The sequence below is a fragment of the Molossus molossus genome, unplaced genomic scaffold, assembly GCF_014108415.1.
Source record: "Molossus molossus isolate mMolMol1 unplaced genomic scaffold, mMolMol1.p scaffold_m16_p_6, whole genome shotgun sequence".
Lineage (NCBI taxonomy): Eukaryota > Metazoa > Chordata > Mammalia > Chiroptera > Molossidae > Molossus > Molossus molossus.
The window spans coordinates 40,045,429-40,064,092 of record NW_023425399.1 but is presented as its reverse complement, the minus strand read 5'-3'; the positions used below and the strand labels follow the sequence as shown (position 1 = coordinate 40,064,092).

Here is an 18,664-nt window from a genome sequence, read left to right as displayed (position 1 = left end):
AAAAACATATAGTACTTTTAAAAATGTTGATTTTCTGTATCCCTGAATCGAGGGATCCAAACACAGGCTTGGACAGCCTGAGAATAGCAGAGAAGGCCCTAGAGGAGTTCCCCGCTAACAAACTGATAATCTCTGCGCCTTAGTTTCTTGCTCTCTAACTCGTGTACTGTGGAGCAAAGCCAGGTCCTTGTTTAAGGCTGAAATACTGTTTAGTAATCGGTCCCCCAGGCCTATGGTTCTTGCTCTGGCCCTACATTACTGCGACCGCCTCCTTTTCCACCTTCTCCCTAGTGTTTCATGGGATAAGATCGGGGGTTCCAGTTTTCCTGAAATCACTTTGCCCCGGTCGCCCTCGGTGACTTCCAGGCCACAACCGTCAGCGGGATCTTTGCCGACTTCGCGACCTCAGGCGGCGGTGCACAGGCATTCCGGCCCCGCCCCTCCGTACCTCCCAGCTGCCGCCAAGCCCGGCGCACGGATCACGCGGGTCGGAGCCGCTCTGGGCATGCTCAGTGGCCTGGCAGGTGGGGCCGCCGCGGGGCGCCAGGTCCGGCCGGGAGCGGAGGGGCGGGGGTTGAGAGGGACGTGGGCGGGAGCGGCGGACGGAGTCGCGAGTCGCGGGCGGCCAGCTGAGCAGGAGTGACCCCGCGCGGGCCGGGCCGGGATGAGCAATGGCATCGGTCAAGGTGGCCGTGAGGGTCCGGCCCATGAATCGCAGGTGAGTGGGGGCGGTGCAGGCGGCACCCTTAAGTACTCCCACACGGAGGAAGTTGGTCACCAACTCCCCTCCAAGGCCAGCCTGGACTTAAGTGTCACGGTCTGGTTCCTGGCCAACAGGGCCCAGCTTGTGGCCTCTGGGGGCCTGGAACACTTTATGCTTTGCTGCCCCTTTATGCTGCCTGGAGGAGACCCTGAGGGTAAAGAGTTCACGAGGCCACGGAGAAGATTTCTGTAAACTCTAACCCATTCCTTTAACGTGAGGCTTTCTTCCTCCCCTTAAAAAAAAAAAAAAAAAATCAAGGGATCACTTTCATGAAGGTGTAAAATCCTTCAGGGGGCTTGAGAGTGGTCACGGGGCACCAGGAGCTGTCAGGCGAACTCTCCTCAGTTATGCCAGCACAGAAGTTCTTTAAGTATTAATAATGATACTTAAAAAAAAAATCTCTTAGTGAGAAATGATTTCGATTTCCTGAAAATGAACCCTAACTTCTAATCAGTAATTTACAGTTCTTAACTTCAGGTTAAAGAATGGATAGGAAAACTTTAACCAAGTTTTGACTCCTGGAGAAAACAGCAACAACAAGGACACTTAAGTACACGTGTTTGAAATATGCTGACATTACCAGAGGGGGAGAGTTACAAACACATTTATAATTCATTTTATATAGTTTTACAAAGTAATGCTTTCAGAATGATTTGACTTTTAATTGACTGAAAAAGTAATCTGGACTTCCTTTTCAATTACCTCATTATAATCAGTTTAGAAAGATGCATTAGAAGAGTTACTTTTAAAATTGTTTGAACTTTAAAGAATGAAGTGGGTCTAGTTGGATGTCTCTGAGTGGTAGGCACAGTTCATGTAAGGCCATTTGTTTTTACTGGCTCTCAGTGAAGTTGCACATTTGACTTGTCCTATGGTCTTTCTCCTTTCATCATATGTATGTTTCTACATATATCCAGTCATATAAGACAAATAGACCCCAAAGGCATTTAGATGATTTAAAAGATTTTTCTTTGTTCTAGATTTACTATATAGAAGTTCCTTTCCTTCTTTGGAATAGAATGAACACCTGCTAGAAGATTCGAGTAACTTTAGAAAGCATTTTTTAAGCACCTACCAAATGCACAGCATTGTGCTGGGGGCTTTCTGGGGGACAAGGTAAATGAGGTTTGATCAGTATCTTCTAGGAGCCTACTGTCTAGTGAGGGAGAGCTTTGGTAAAACACTGGGCTAACTGGGCAGGTTGCTGCAAGTGCAGTGCCTTGCTGTTGTAGGCCTGGAGCCCAAGTTTTTGGAGGGATGTCAGGAAACATGTCCAGAAGTCGTGTGCTTGAAGGAGGTAGATTGAAGTGATGATATTTGTACTCTCAGCAGAGAACTCTGATGGAGACATCAGGATTGGGGCAAAAAGTAAGGAAGCAACAATTTGGGCCAGAGGTGGATATGGGAAGGATAGATAGATACACCAAGACATTTATTTACTGGCAGGATTGACAGGATTCGGCAGCTTCTTGGTTGGAAAGGAGGGGAAAAGGGAAGAACATAGTCATTAACTGAGATTTCATCATCAAGAAAGTGGAAGAGGTTTGGGAAGGTGGACAGTGAGGTTGGCATGTTCTCTCTTGGATATGTAGAGTTACATGAGATACAGTAAGTATCAAGTACAAGCAGAGTGTCCAGCACAGAGTGAGTGCTGCCTGCATGTTGACCTGTTTGTTATCTGGAGTGTGGTAAGGACATCTATTTCTCTGCTGGTCTTCAGTAGACAGACATGTGGGTTTAGGTCTCAGGTGATCTGAGGATGGACATTTGGACGTCTTTGCACATAGACGGCATTTTAAGAATGTTATAGTGAAAAGAAAACAGAACCAGAGATTGGATACTGGGATATGCTACTCTTTAGGATTCCAGGGGTAAGATTGGCTTACACCTCATTGAGAACCAGCACGGCAATTTGTCCCAGCTGGGAATGGAGACGTGTCTCCTGGAGGAGGTAGATATTGATGTCAGATGTTGCCAAGATGGTGCTCTGATTTGAGTAAGATGAGGTCCTTGGTCTTGAAGAGAAAGGCATTGATAACCTTTCAAAGAGCAGTTTCAAGGAGAGATAATGATTCAGAAGTTGGCAGTGAAATGGAAAGAGATACACAATGACCAACCAAAAATACCAGACCTAACTCATAGGGAAAGACATAGAAATTATAATAGCAATAAGAAACCATTTTTTACCAGTGAGATTGGTGACTATAAACAGAACATCAAGTGCTGGTGAAGGACTGATGATAGAAGCATAAAGGGTCAAAATCTCTGAAACTATTGGAAAATTTGGTAGTAGTTGTCATGATTAGAATTTAATAAACCCCTTGATCAGGCAATTTTATTTCTAACAATTTATTTTATGGATTACATTCCTACCTACCAAGATGTATGGTGTAAGGATGTTTGTTACATCATTATTTGTAACAACAAAAAATCATTAATGACCTAAATGTAGAAAGATGGGGGATTGTTAAATTATGCCCTATTCATTTGGTAGAGTGATATGCATTACTTGCAAAATAATGTTTTCATCTTAAAAGAGTTGCATGGTAGGGGATTAAGTGAGAAAAACAAATGATCCACACATTCCACACATACTAGAGTAGAGTTGTATGGATGTGTGTTAATAAATACATATATGCTCACATAGTATGGAATCACTGTTTCTACAGTGGTAACCCTAAAGAGGCATACTGATGAAGAATTTGTTAGGTGAAGATGGAAAGGCTTTCTTTTTCTCTTTTTACTGTTTAAAATTCTACTTTGTTCAAGCATAGTTTTATAATTAACAATAAACATGTTATTTATGTATAATTTTTAAAAGGTACCTAAAAAGTCATTGGCACTGGAGAAAAAAATTTTAGCTGATTGTTTGGGAGAATGAAGGAAGTTAAACATTTTTTTTTTTTCAGTTTTATTGAGATGTAATTGATATATAGCACTGTATAAGTTTAAGGTATGCAGCATAATGACTTACATATATTGTGAAATGATTACTACAATAAGTTTAATTAGCATCTATCGTCTCATATAATAACAACAAAAAAAGAAAAGTTTTTTTTGTGTGTGGTGACAACTCTTAGGATTTACTCTTTCAACAATTTCAGATTTACCATATAGCAGTGTTAACTATAGTCATCATGTTGAATGTTACATCCCCAGTACTTAATTGTTTTATATCTGGAAGTTTGTACCTTTGACCACCTTCATCCAATTCCTCCACCCTCTGCCTCTGGTAACCACAAATCTGATCCCCTTTTCTGTGAGTTTTGTTCATTTGTTTGCTTATTTGTGTGTTTGTTTTAGATTCCACATACAAGTGAAATCATATTTGTTTTTTTCTGTATGACTCATTTCACTTAGCATATGTACTCATGTCCATCTATATTGTCACAAGTGACAGGATTTCTTTTTATACCTGAATATTCCATTGTGTGTGTGTGTGTGTGTGTGTGTGTGTGTGTTTGTGTTTCAGTCACAATTTCTTTAGCCATTCATTTGTTGATGGACACACAGGCTGTTTCTCATGTCTTGGCTGTTGTAAATAATGCTGCTGTGAACATAGGGGTGCACATACAATTTTTTTTTTCATGTTAATGTATAGAGGAGAGGAGCTTCAGGCAAAGAGGAAGCAACCAACAGAAAGGAAAGGCCTGGAGTGATTGGAAGTGAGGACAGCTGTTGCAGCCAGGCACTTAAATGATGGGGGAAAGGTCGTAAGACACTGAGTTTTTGAGCTAGGATCCTTGGCAGTCACCAGTCCTCCTTGCAAGGAACACCTGATTCTTGATTTGGGCCAAGAAGTGATGAATTTGTTTTTATTATCTTGTAGCTTTCGGTTGTGTGGCAGAGTATTAGTTTCAAATTTGAAAGAACCATTATGTTGCATCACATAATAGCAGCTACCTTTACTGAGAATTTGTTCTGTGCCAGAGGTGCAAAATCTAATATTTGCAACAGGCTTAGCAGGTAGAGGCTGTTATTGCCATATCATTTTACAGAATGGGAAAATAGTTAATTGCCCAAATTCAGTTTCTTAGGATACTCACAGCTCTACATTTTAATATGAGTAAAATGTTAACAGAAATGTAATTATAACTTTTATGAGAAAAAGTTGAACATTTATGTATTGTCGTATTCTTTTTCTTTGTGATTTCTTCCATTGTTCTTATGCCTAGTCTTTTTACTGGTCATTTTTTACAATTTTACAAGATAAAATGTTTTTCCCACTGAAACAACAACAAAATAATAATTTGGTAACTAATTTTTCCATTTCCGGGCCATGCACCCTGTGCCGCTGATCTGGGAGTGTTCACAGGGTCAGGATCTGAGGGCAGCCTGCCTGAGTTTCAGTTTTGGCTGTTGTCCATGAGCTGGGTAAATTTGAACAAGAGACTTAATTGTAGTAAGCCTCAGGTATTGTATTTAGAAGATGGTGATAATAATTGTATATACCTTATAAGTTGTGGGAAGTGGTCTTTTTTCAAATAGTTTTTACTGTGATGATAAGAAACATTTTAAATTAAAACTATAGATAATGTGAAAGATTCATTGGGTATTTCATGCAGTTTACTCTCATGTTTTCTATTCTGTTCTGTTCTGTCTCATTTAAAAATATGCTCTTTCTAGATCTACTAAATTGACTTCAGGATCTACTAAGGGGTTGCAGCTGGCAGTGTGAAAAACACTGTCCTGAGGTTCAAATGAGATAATACATGCGGATAAAGCCCTGCACATGTTACCTGACATCCAGCAAGGGCTCCCTAATGATTGGTTATTGTTATTACTGTTATTTTTACAATTTAACCACTGTAACCTTATTTAGTAACATGTATTTAAAAATGTTTTACCAAAAAAATATATATTTACCGAGTGCTGGCAAGGAGCCAGGTGATAACTATAATGTGCTTACTTATCTTATAAGGCAAGTCCACCCCATTTCTTCCTTTTTCTGACTGTTCTCACCTCTCTCCCTGATTAGCCTCTCAGGTGGAATTTAGTGTCATCTCTACCAAGTTAAAAAGAGAATAAAAATGCCAGTGGTATTTTGAGCGGGAGTGATATGCTCAGGGTGTGCTGAAGTCTTCCCATTTTAAGAGCAGGTAGTATCAGCTATAATAGTTCATGATTTGTCTCTTAGGTCTGTGATGATAACAGCAGATGTCACTTATACTAAGGATGGGAGACATCTGTTGAGGTGCCTGAACCTGGAATCATACTCATTTTTTTTTGCGTTGGCATCTTCGTTTCCTCCTTCCACCAATTGGCTGACATCCCCATTTTATAGAGCAAGTCAGAGACGCTTTCAGATACTACTACTGGCTGAGCTGGCTCCAGTTCCCTCTAGAGAGAGCCCTTTGTATGGTGACTTGTTACCTTGAGGCTCACTGATGACAGAAACTCTTGGCCTCAAGTGATTGCAGCTAGTGGTAGAGAAGGCACAGACACACGACACCCCAAAATAAGTAGAATCTGTGTGCAGTAGAGATGGAGTCTGGGGGTGGGGTGGGGAGGGCAGAGGAGATCTCCAGGGTTTGTACTGGCCTCTTAGAGATGAGGATGCAGTTTGGATTGAGCCCTGAAGGTGTATTACTTGCAAAAGTTTAGATGGCAGATGTTCTTTGGAAGGTGGCACTGTCTCCTCATTCTACAGATGCATAAGGGCTCACAGGCTAAAACAACTTGCCCCAAGTCCCATAGCCAGCTCTCTGTGGAGCCCAAGTTTGAACCAAGGTCTCTCTTTAACTTCTAAAGACCCTCCATGTGCTGAGGACTTGGATGAAAGGAGGGCAGAGGATGGCTGGAGGTAGGAATGAATGCATTTACCAGGGCTTTTAGACTTGCTGCTGCTTTTTGTAAGAATTAGTTGAGAAGTAAGTAGGCAGACTATTGTGAGGACTTTTATTTGTTAAGCTTGGGAGTTTGTGCTTTTATATTCCACTCCTGTGCTGGCCAGTGTGGTAGCTATTGGCTACATGCACCCATTTAAATTAATATGAAATAAAGTAAAAATTTAGGTACCCAGTTGCACTAGTCACATTTCTAGTGCCCAATAGGCACATACTGAATCACGCAGATATAGAAAATGACCATCATCATGGAGAATTCTTTTGGATGGTAAGACTGAACTGGCTTTGAATCTCAGCCCTGCCACATCCTAGCTTCGTTGTTTGTGCTTCAGTTTCTTCATCTGTAAATTGGAGCTCACTCAGAACCTACCTCATGGAGCTGAGATGGTGATAGAATGAGGTAATAGTGCCAGGCCCTGAAGTAAGACTCTATAAATAATGGCTATTATTATTAGGCACTGCGAGCTACTGATGGTTTTAAATAGGGTTGTCATTTGCCAATTAATGTTTTCAGAAGTTTAATCTAATAGCAGTTTCATCTAACAGCAGTAATGAACATTTATTTACTATTTGCTAAACGCTGTGCTAAGTGCCTTTTATGCACTAGCTTCCCATTGACTTTCTTGTCATATTCTCTGATGCAAGATGCTGAGGCCTAGGAGGCCAGGGCAGGGAGACCAGAAAGATAACTGAAACGTGCCCTGTGACACGTGGTTCTGGACTAGGTTGGAATTGTAATAGGAAAGGGCATGAACAAGGGATAAACCTTACAAATAAAACTTTGAGGAAGTTTTCACTGTACAGTATTTTCTGATTGTGAAGATAATGTATTCTTATAAAAAATGTGTGCTATGCAGAGAAGTGTATTAAAAAAATCACATCACTGATCACTCATAATTCCATGGTCCAGAGATAACTCCTTGTAAAGTTTTGGTGTATTTGAATCCAGTCTTTTTTCCCTGGTTTGTGCAAGGACATAATGGATAGCTTTTTTTATCCTGTTTTTTTTTTGTTTTTGTTTTTTTGTTTTGCATTTGTAAAAGACATTCTGAAGACCATTCAGCAGGACACAGAGGTGAAGAGTCCAAGCTGACTGAGTGGTTTGGGGCCATATTAAGTGGGAAAATGACTTTTTTCAAAAAGTCAGGATGCCAGGAGTAAGCTGGCTGGTGTGGAGGGTTGTGGGAGTCAGTTGAGTTGGCTCAGGTGAGTTATTGGCTCTGCAGATGCACATTTGGAGGGGGTCACTTGAAGGTGATACTGGATGTGGTGGGAATGATTGCTGTTTCCGAGGAAGACCATAGTAAAGAAGGAGGGGAGGGCAAGGGGGAACAAGAGGACCGAGGGAACAGCAGAACTGCACAACCTGGGTTAAGGTGGAGTGCTTCAGGAGGAGGGCTGAGTGAACTGGGCAAATTGGTTTTACTCTTGAGGGTTCAGTTTTTTGTTTTTTTTCTGGTAGAACAGTGATTCCCAGTGTGGTCCAGTGGTGCCTGGGAATCTGAGACTCTTGGGGGTGGGTTGCAGTCAGAACTGTTTTCACAGTAAGGCTGCTAGGATGCTTTTGCCTTTTACCCTCATCTCTCATGGGGGTTTAGTGGCGTTTTTTAGAAGTTACATGATGTGTGGTGATGATGTGGCTCTGTGTGCTGTGCATTGTTTTTCAGTTTTAATTTTTAATATGGTAACTATAAGTGGATATATCGACATTGGTAAAAGCTCTTTGGGCTCCTCAGTAATTTTTCATGGTATAAAATGAAGCTACAACATTTGAAGATGCTGCTGTGAAATAGTACTGCCCAAGTTGTGGAGGGGATTAGATGAAAGAGTATGTGGAGAGTGTTCAGCACACTCCCAGGCACATAATAACCTTTCAATAAATCATAGTCAAATTATTTTTTATAATCACTGTTGTTACTGACAGCTACACTTATGGAGACAGGCATAGAGGGCCAACCAGTGAGAGGAGGGAGAAAAGCAGGCGAGTGGAAGGTCATGAAGAACAGGGAGAAGGAGAGAGGTTCACCAGCATCAGAAGGCTGCACAGGTGGAGAGCCTATTGGCTGTTTTAGTTGAGGGATGGGAGGCAGGGCCTTGGGGGCAGGAGGCTGGGGGCATGTTGGTGGCATTCGTTGACTGTCCTTTCAATAATGGAGGGGTTAAAGGAGAAAGAGAGCTGATCCCTGTTCACCTGTGTAAAGTTTGGCTCCTGTATAAAATCTCTCCAAGCTCCTTGACTGCTTTTGTGAGGCACAGAGACCCTGGCCTTTCTTGAACCCCAGCCCTCACTGGGCATCACAGACTGGGCTTGACAGAGGAGTGGAGGTGTATGTATGTGTTTGCTTTTGCCTTGAAGACGAGGAAAAGAAAACAGCTGGGAGGCTCCTGGAGCCAGGGAGGGAAGTAGTGATGGCCAGAAAGAAAGAGAGGAGTTTCTCAGGATAGCTGTGGTGCATCAGGTGAGATTCCCCAGGGAGGGTTGTGCTGTTACTGACTCTGGAGTTTGGAGCACAAGGAGTAGTTTTTTTTCTTTTAGGGGACTTGACAAGTAATGTGAAGCAAGTGACTGATGGTATGTTTTTATACACAAAATTTTAACATATCTTAATGTGGATAATGTACACATAATGTGAGTACTGGTAGTTTAAAAATTGTTCTTCAGAAACTTATTTAGTCAACATAAGTTGGTATTAAACTTTTGTTACTCTATTTTATTCATGGTGGTTGTAAGAGAGAGTAATTGAGAGTGTGTCTTTCTGTCTGTCAGAGAGAGGTAGTTTAGAAATGTCCAGTTGTGAGACACACAGCACTTTGGTCTGCAGTTGATTTGTTTTACACATCCGCATTTTACAATTATTCTTTTAAATTATTTCAATAATGTTTGTTGTTTTTGTGTGTTCTGGAGTTGGAGTGCAGCTATAGCTTGTTTTATAGTTACACCTGCATCCTTGGGAAATGTGTTAGTACCTTACCACCCTAAACTCTTCTCAAGGACTGAGAGCCTCTGGTTTGTTTCAGAGGCTGGGACTGCCATCTCTCTGGCTCCAGTCATAAGATAGTGCGGGGAGAAATTCTTTAAAGGAAGGTGGTCATTATTCCCTTAGCTTCAACCCACCGATTCCCATCAGGCATAGAGGAGGTAACCGCCAGCAGGCCTGGGAGCCTGCCTTCACTCTTACGAGCTCCAGGCTGAGCATTTGTGTTTCCTGTTGTAGTTCCACATACATTCATTATTCCTTGTTATGTCCAGTGGAGAGGAAATAGCTGTTTCTGTGATCAGCAGTATATACATAGACAATCTTTTTTTCTTCTTCCCTTTATTGATTTTAGAGAGAAGAGGGAGAGAGAGATAGAAACATTGATGAGAGAGAACATCGATGGGCCGCCTCCTGCATTCTCCCCCCTGGGGATTGGGCTCACAACCTGGGCCTGTGTCCTTACCAGGAATCCAACTGGCGACCTCTTGGTGCATGGGTCAGTGCTCAGCCACTGAGCCACACTGGCCAGATGACAATCTTAACAAATCTCAAAGAGATAGCTAGAATTTAAAGTAAGTTGAGAAAGTTAGTGCTTTCACTGTGAAGGTGTTGATAAGTAACTCTGTCATCAGTTATTATTTCTAGCCACTCATACTAGAACCTCTGGTAAATCTCATGTCATCATTATCTAATTTAATTCTTAACAACACCAGAGGGGTGAATATTGTTAGCTCTGTTTTGTAGATGAGGAAACTGGGGATCAGAGCAGGATCAGGTCCTAGCTCAAACATCACTTTGTTTGAGCTTTATCACATTACCCTGGTTTCTGGCTTCATAGTATTTTCCATGATCTGAGTTTGTGTGTGTGCATATGAATGTGTTTGTTCGCTTTTTATTATCTCTCTCCTTCTTGCATGTAAACTCTGTGAGAGCCAGGAACCTTGTGGGTCTTGTTCGTGGCTGTTTCCCCAGGGCCTAGAGCCATGCCTGTCAGAGATGGTTACTCAGAAAATATTTGTTGCATTAATAACTGCCATCCCCCACCCTCAGTCTTACTGTGTTTAACTGATACATAGTTTATGGGACAGGACACTCTTGTTCCTTTCTTCAGAAAAGAGCTTTTTATAAAACTTTAATCTTGAAATAATTTTAGACTTATAGCCAAGTTCCCATGTATGCTTCACCCAGCTTTCCCTAATATGAACATGGTACAATTATCACAACCAATAAATTAACATTAGTACCTCACTATTAACTAAACTATAGTTTTTCCTCTAATGTCCTTTTCCTATTTCAGGATCCAGTCCAGGATCCCATACTGTTAGGTCTCTTGAGTCTCTTCTGCTCTGGGACAGTTTCTCAAATGCAGAGGAATGCCAGTCATTTTGTAGAATGGCCTTCAATTTAGGTTTCTCTGATGTTGTATCATAATTAAATTGAAGTTATTCAATTTTGGCAAGAATACCACATAACTAATATTGTGTTCTTTGCCTCATATCATTTCAGGGGTTATATGATGTCAATGTGTTTTATTGCTGGTGATATTGACCTTGATCACTTGGGTAAGGAGGTGTCTGCTGGGTTTCTCTTTTGTAATGTTATATTTTTTTCTCTTTATAATGAAAAAATATCTTGGAGGAGACACTTTGCAGGAATTTTTTTGACTTTAGTTTGCAAGAGAATGTTTCCCCCCATGGGAGTACATTTCAGTAAAAGTTATTGTGAATATAAGACAAATGTAAAATGTACAGTCGTCCCTTGTTTATCGCGGTTAATCCGTTCCAGACTCTAGCGGTTACACCTGGTGTTGAAGGATTCCTGGGGTGCTCAAATACTAGGCCAACAGTCCATACGTACAGTAATTTTAATTTTAATTGTAGTACAGGGGTATATAATTGACTCAGACAACCAATTACGTGCTGTATAATTTTCACTGTCTCGATCAACTTTTTAATGAATATATTTGAAAAAACTGTGATAGAGTGAAGCCGCAAAAGTCAAAGCGGAAGTGGTGAGGGATGACTGTATGTCCCCTCTGACTTTTTCTTTTAACTTATCTTTATTGTTGAATGTATTACAGCTGTTCCACATTTTTCCCTATTGACTACCTCCTCCCCACTCCCGCCCCCCCTCCTGCCTTTCCCCACGCTGCGTCTGTGTCCATTGGTTATGCATATATACATATAAGTTCATTGGTTTATTTCTTCCCACCCCTCAACCCTCTTCCCTTTCAGGTTTGTCAGTCTAGCAACCAATTCGTACTTCTTAATCCCTTCACCTTTTGCACCCATTCCCCCAACCCCCCTCCCAACTGACAATTAACAAAATGTTCTCTGTATCTATGAGAATGTTTCTGTTCTGCTTGTTCATTTTGTTTGTAGATTCAATTGTCGATAGATATGTATTCATTTTCATTTTGTTTGTTCATATTTTTTATCTTTTTCTTCAAGAAGACCCTTCAACATTTCATATTAACGGTTTGGTGGTGATGAACTCCTTTAACTTTTTCTTGTCTGGGAAACTCTTTATATGGCCATCAATTCTAAATGACAGCTTTGCAGTATACAGTAAACTTGGTTGTAGGTTCTTGCTTTTGATCACTCTGAATATTTCTTGCCACTCCCTTCTGGCCTGCAACGTTGCTTTTGAGAAATCAGCTGACAGTCTTATGGGAACTCCCTTGTAGGTAACTAACTGCTTTTCTCTTGCTGCTTTTAAGATTCTCTCTTTGTCCTTAACCTTTTGCATTTTGATGATGATGTGTCTTGGTGTAGGCCTCTTGGGGTTCCTCTTGTTTGGGACTCTGTGTGCTTCCTGAACTTGTATGTCTGTTTTCTTCACCAAGTTAGGGAAGTTTTCTGTCATTATTGTTTCAAATAGGTTTTAGATTTTGTGTCCTTCTGGCACCCCCAAGATGCTTGAAGTTGTCCCAGAGGCTCCTTACACTATCCTCATTTTTTTGGATTCTTTTTTCTTTTTGCTATTCTGATTGTGTGTTTTTTGCTTCTTTATATTCCAAATCGATGGTTTACTTCTTGGCTTTACCTACTCTACTATTGAATCTGTGTAAATTATTCTTTATTTCAGTTAGTGCCTCCTTCATTTCTGACTGTGTATCCTTCATTTCTGGTTAGTCCTTTTTTATGCTCTTGAGGCCCTCACTAAGTTCATTAAGGTTCTCACTAAGTTCACTGAGCAGTGTTTTGAACTCTGCATTTGTTAGGTTGCTTATCTTCATTTTGCTTAGTTCTTTTCCTGGAGTTTTGTTCTGTTCTTTCATTTGGGACCTGTTTCTTTGTCTCCTCATTTTGGCTGCCTCCCTGTGTTTGTTTCTATGTATTACTTAACGAGAGGTATGGGGCTATCTGAGACCAGATGCTGCTTGTTTGAAAGGATTTAGGAAAACCTGAAGCAGGATCCAAGACAGGCCAATTCTGTGGTAAAGCACTGGCAACAGCTTGAAGGGCCTGAAAGTTGGGTGGGGCGGGGCCTCAGGGAATCACCAGGCAGGGCAAACAGTGTGAGCCAAGTTACTGGAGTCCCAAATATGGCAGCTGTCTGCCGTCCCAGGGAAGGGCTCACCAAAGGAACAAAGGCCTCTGACAGCATGTCTGTCCAGGAGAAAGCTGCCTCTCCAGCCCTTGCTCCAGTGCCAAACAACTCAGTTCTTCCCCATATGTCTCTGGTGCCTTTTAAGTTGCCTCCCGCATGCTGGAGCCTGGAGGGTGCCAGTCTGAGTAAGTCCGTGTGTGGGCCCTTTAAGAGGAGCTGCCTGGGGCTCCAGCTGCCTCAACCTCCCTCAGTCTCAGTTCTTGCTGGTTTTTCCAGCCAGAATTTATAGGGACTTCTCTTCCTAGAAATGGAATCCTGAGCTGGGTGCGTGGTGTGGGACAGGGACCCCTCAGTCCTCACTGAGGACCTTCCCAGCCGAAGTACCCTTCTGATTTTTATTTGCCACACATGGGTGTGGGACCAGCCCTTTGCACCTCCACCCTTCCTACCAGTCTTGATGTGGCTGCTTCTTTAATTCTGTAGTTGTAGGACTTCCATTTAGGTTGATTTCAGGCAGTTTTGAATGATGGTTGTTCTGTAATTTAGTTGTAACTTCGATGTGGTTGTGGGAGGACCTGATACGAGCGTTTACCTACCCTCCTCTGAGTTTTAGTGAAAAAGGATCTTGCTGTTATTTAAAATGAGGACCATTTGTGTTTTGGAGGTCTGATGATGATTGGGTAGGATTGTTTACTTCAACCATGACCCACAGTAAGATGTTTATCAGCTCAGTGCACGCTGATATTTTCTACTCTCTACTAGTTCATTAAAAACGAAGAGGTGGTTGTTACCCACTAAATTGATTTTATGATCTGTAGTTTGAAAAACACTAGTGTAGTGAAGTTATTATCCAGAGCAAAAGTTGGTAAAATCTGATTTTGTTACGTGAGAAAATGCTGAAATTAGGTTGCCATTAGAGTGAGTCAATTTTGTTTCTTCTTGGGAGCTTGGGGGTAGGAACTGGGGACTCAGGATCCTAAGGGGAGAAGCTTTGAATGAGAATGTGAACCTTTTAAGGGTCTAGGATTCTGAAGCCACCATGCGATGTTCACTCTCATGAGCTTGCTTTCTTGACCCTTTGGCCTCACGGTCTGTCACCTGGTTGCACCTGCGGATTCTTATTGTTAGGCTTTTATCAACCAAGTCTAAGCTATCACAGTGGTTCTGTTTGGAAATTCTACTTGGGGCACTGGCAGATCACTTTGTGAATTCCTGGGTGTGACTTAAAAGTTCCTCAGGGACTTTTCAAGATAAAATGATTCAAGGTGATGGAAAGTAGCTCAACAGTGAAAAAAGTTGCAGAGATGAAGCTTTTAAAAATAGATTTTGGTCTTTTCTCGCTCTTTTCCTAAAGTTAATGTTTTTGTGTGAGTTGTCTCTACTTGATCATCTAGAAGGGCAATTGTGAGAGAAATGTCAGTAGTCCTGGGCTACTGCTCAGATATGATTAGCTAGTTAAAGACTTCTATTCTCTTTAAAAATTTTCATTTTGAAATATTTAGAAAAAGTTTCAGAATAGTGCAGTACTTGCTCTCATGTATCTTTCACCCAACTTCTCCAGATGTTATAATCTTTTTTTTTTGGTTAATCCTCACCCGAGGATAATTTTTCATTGATTTTTTTTTTTTTTTAATCCTCGTCCCAGAACATTTTTCTATTTTTTGTTCAGATAGAGTGGGAGGGAGAGAGAGGAAGAGAGAGAGAGAGAAACATCGACATGAAAGGAACACAGCAAGTGGCTGCCACCCGCATGGCCAACCAGGGCTGGGACAAACTGCAACCAAGGTATGCGCCCTTAGAGGGAATCGAACCTGGGTCTCTCTGGACCACAGGCCGACGCTCTAACCACTGAGAAAAACCAGCCAGGGCTTTTCACTGATTTTTAGATAGAGTGGAAGAGAGAGAGGTGAGAGAGACATCGATGTGAGAGAGACATCGATGTGAGAGAGACATCGATGTGAGAGAGACATCGATGTGAGAGACGTATTGATTGGTTGCCTCTCACACAACTCTGACTGGGGCCAGGGATCAAACCTTCAACTCAGTTATGTGCCCTAGACCAGGAATCAGTCCTGCCATCCTTTGGTCCAAAGGCTGATGCTCTAACTGTTGAATCAAACTGGCCAAGGCCATATGTCATAATCTTATATAATTATATAATAATTAAAAACCAGGAAAGTCACACTGATACAGTATTAGCCACTGATCTGATTTATTCAGATTTCTCAAATTGCCCTAATAATGTGTTTTCTTCTGGTCTAAGATTCCGTCCAAGATCACACAGTGCATGTATTTGTCTTGTAAAGCATTTCCTTCTTAATTAAGCTTCTCTTGTTCTTAGGGAACTTTGCCCAACTGATATGTTATTAAGAGTAAGAATAGATAATACTTCCTCCATAATAGCTCTGTTCAATCAAAAGATTTAGGATTTATGGCTCTGATGTACTTTGTTGGAATATAGATAGGCACTTAGAGCTGTTAAGACCTTGTTGGGTTAATTGTTTGGTTCCACAGGTTAGATGAAAAGGACACATGGGGGACCTTTAATCCTTGAAGGGGTAGAAAGGGCTGGACTTCAGATTGAGATGGGAGAAGGCAGGTCTCAATGGTGCGTCAAGGATTGGTTTTAGGCAGAATTACTGAAATCCATAGTACAGGGGCCACAAACTCAATGCCTGCAGGGACCAGAAAGGCCTACAGTAATCCACATTAGAAATTCTGAGCACTGGGGAGAGGATAGGTAGCCTGAGTAGGTGTAGATTGTTAACTTCATAGTCAGGGAGGGAATCGTGTGTGGAGGGGTACTTGCTAGCTTCTGTAACAAATTTACCCCCACATTTTAATGGTTTAGCACTAAAATTATGAAATAAATTTATCTTTGCTTATGTAAGCAGGTTCCCAGTCAACAAGTGTTTTCTCACCTGTTTCCTGGAGCCTGTACTTGCTGGGGCCTCAGTGTCGGCCAATGGTGTTGCTTGTCTGGTTTTGCATACAAGCAAATAGATTACTGTGCAGGCCATCTAGACCATGTCTGTGGGTGTGGTGCTGTCAGCCTGGGCTTTGGGTGGAGGGCCAAGTACCCAGGGCTGGGATGGGAAGACATAGGTTTGCTTTCTAGGTCTGCCTGTTGCCCATAGTGTGAACTCAAGTGTGTCATTTTATTGCTCTGGGCCTCATGTTCTTCTTCTAGTCTGAAACAGGAGTCTAATAGTCCCCACTCGACTTTGTCCTCCTCCTGCATTACTGTGATGGTTAAATGAGGTAGATGATGCATAGATACTCAGTTAACAGTCGCTGAATTATTGGACTTATGAGTGTCTAACTGTGTGGGCCTGGTGCTGGGGGAACAAGTTCCAAGTGGGGCAATCTCAGAAAGCTTCTGGGGAGAGCAGGGCTTGATCTGCATCTTGTAAGATGGGAAGGATTCATAGGAGAGTAAAGTTCTTTTAATCATTAAATATTTGTTGAGCACCTCTGTTCAAAGTTTTGAGATTCACTGGTGAACAGGACAGATAAAGTGGCTGACCTCAGGGAGCTTATATTTTAGTATACTGCTGTATAATAGAAGAAATTTGAGCCTCATATGTAATTTAGAGTCATATGATAGCCACATTAAAAAGTAAAAAGAGCCCTGGCCAGTTTGGCTCAGCGGTTAGAGCGTCGGCCTGTGGTCCGGAGAGACCCAGGTTCGGTTCCCGCTAAGGGCACGTACTTCGGTTGCAGTTTGTCCCCGGCCTTGGTTGGTCGTGCGGGTGGCAGCCACTCGATGTGTCCCTTCACGTCGATGTTTCTCACTCTCTCTCCCTTCCTCTCTCTCCCTCCCATTCTATCTGTACAAAAAATGGAAAAAATATCCTCAGGTGAGGATAAAAAAAAGTAAAAACAAATAGGTGAAATTAATTTTAATAATCTATTTCATTTAACTTAATGTATTTACAGTGTTATAATTTCAACATGCAATCAATAGACTATTTTACATTCTTTTTTTTGGGAGTCAGGCTTTGAAATCTGATGTGTATTTTACGCTTTCAGAACAATTCTATTTGGACTAGTTACATTTCAGGTGTTCAGTAACCTCATGTGGCTAGCAGCTGCCATATTGGACAGCATAGGTCTGGTGAGGAAACAATAAATCATATATAATGAGAGGTGGTTGAAAGTTCTATAAAGAAAATAAAGCAGAGTAAAGGAATAGATAATTATAGAAACAGTAGTCAGGGAAAGACTCTCTGTGCAGCTGAAAGAAGGTGATGAACTGTGAGGATATCTGGGAAAAACTTCTAAGCAGAAGCAACAGCAAATACAAAGGCCCTGGGACTAGCGTGAACCTGGAATGTGCCCTGGATACAGGAGGCCAGTGGGCCTGAGTGCAGTGAGGGAAGGGAAGTGTGGTGGATCATGTAGGGTTCATTAAGCAGTGGTAAGGTCTTAGGCTTTACTCTGAGTGTGGCTAGGGCCATTGGAAGGGTGAGAGAGAATAGGAGTGATCTGATCTGACTTACATTGTCCAAAAGTCACTTGGGCTGTTGGTAGAGAATGGACTCTAAGTGGATGAGAAATAGAAGTGGATGGTTTGACAAGAGGCATGAATATATAGCATCATGAGCATTCATTCATGTGATCATTCACCCTGCAAGCATTGATTAGCCACCTGTGGAGTGCCAACCATCGTATTAGGCCTTGGGGACACCATCTGGCATGGTCTCTGTTTTAGGAAACTGAGGCTGGTGAGTGAGTGTTCAACTGATTTATAGCTGAAAGGTTGAGTTGAAGACCAGTGGGAGAAGGCAGGGGCCATTCTGTTGAGGAGGCAGGTGTGATGCCACTTGGCTGTGCTGTGTATTTTTTTTTTTTTCTTTGCTGGGCTGATCACCAGGCTAGAATGTCAGGTTAAAGAGCTTACACTTACGTGACCTGTAAGATCCTTGTAGCACTGAGATCAACAACCTTTATTCTGTTGGTAGTGGACAGCTACAGGAGGTGAGTTGGGGAGATAGGGGCTGATATTCAGTGTGCAGTGGTCAGTGGGCCAGTGTTGGAAGGAGGAGGATGGGCAGAAGGGAAGGTCAGAACTCTCCAAAGGCAGGCTTTTTTTCAAGGGAACTTGATGTTCAGTTTACAGTAACTTAACCTGCACTTTCTACTAACAAATAGTTTGCAGATTTTCTGGTGTTTCTGATAAATGAATTAAAGAATTGGTGGAAGGAATTCATTTCTTTTTTCCTGAAACATAAATCCTTATGGGACTGACTTGATTGTCTTTAATTTGCTCTTGGCTAGAATTTCTCTCTTTGGATTTTAACGAGTCAGAGGATTTTGTGGGTGTTTCTGCTTTTGCCATCTTTTCCCCTTTTCCTTTTATTCTGCTCTGACTTTTGAGAGGTAGCTGTTGTTAATCAGTCGTGGATAAATATGATTTATTTTCTGTACCATCTTCCTTAGCCTCTGGGGCATGCTTGTAGTTATTGATTTGTCATTTCTTATTCAGTTATTTATCCATCTATCCAGTAGACATTAAGTGCTTT

The 18,664-nt window shown here is 41.7% G+C and overlaps 1 protein-coding gene across 1 annotated transcript in view; it reads left to right on the top strand.

Moving 5' to 3' along the window:
* The first annotated feature begins 585 nt into the window (after positions 1-585).
* KIF16B (kinesin family member 16B) overlaps positions 586-18,664 on the top strand; it is a 342,743-nt gene continuing 324,664 nt past the window's right edge. The window contains exon 1 of the mRNA XM_036244893.1: positions 586-718. Coding sequence (XP_036100786.1) covers positions 672-718 — 47 coding nt within the window. The 5' untranslated portion in view covers positions 586-671. The remainder of the gene's footprint in view (positions 719-18,664) is intronic.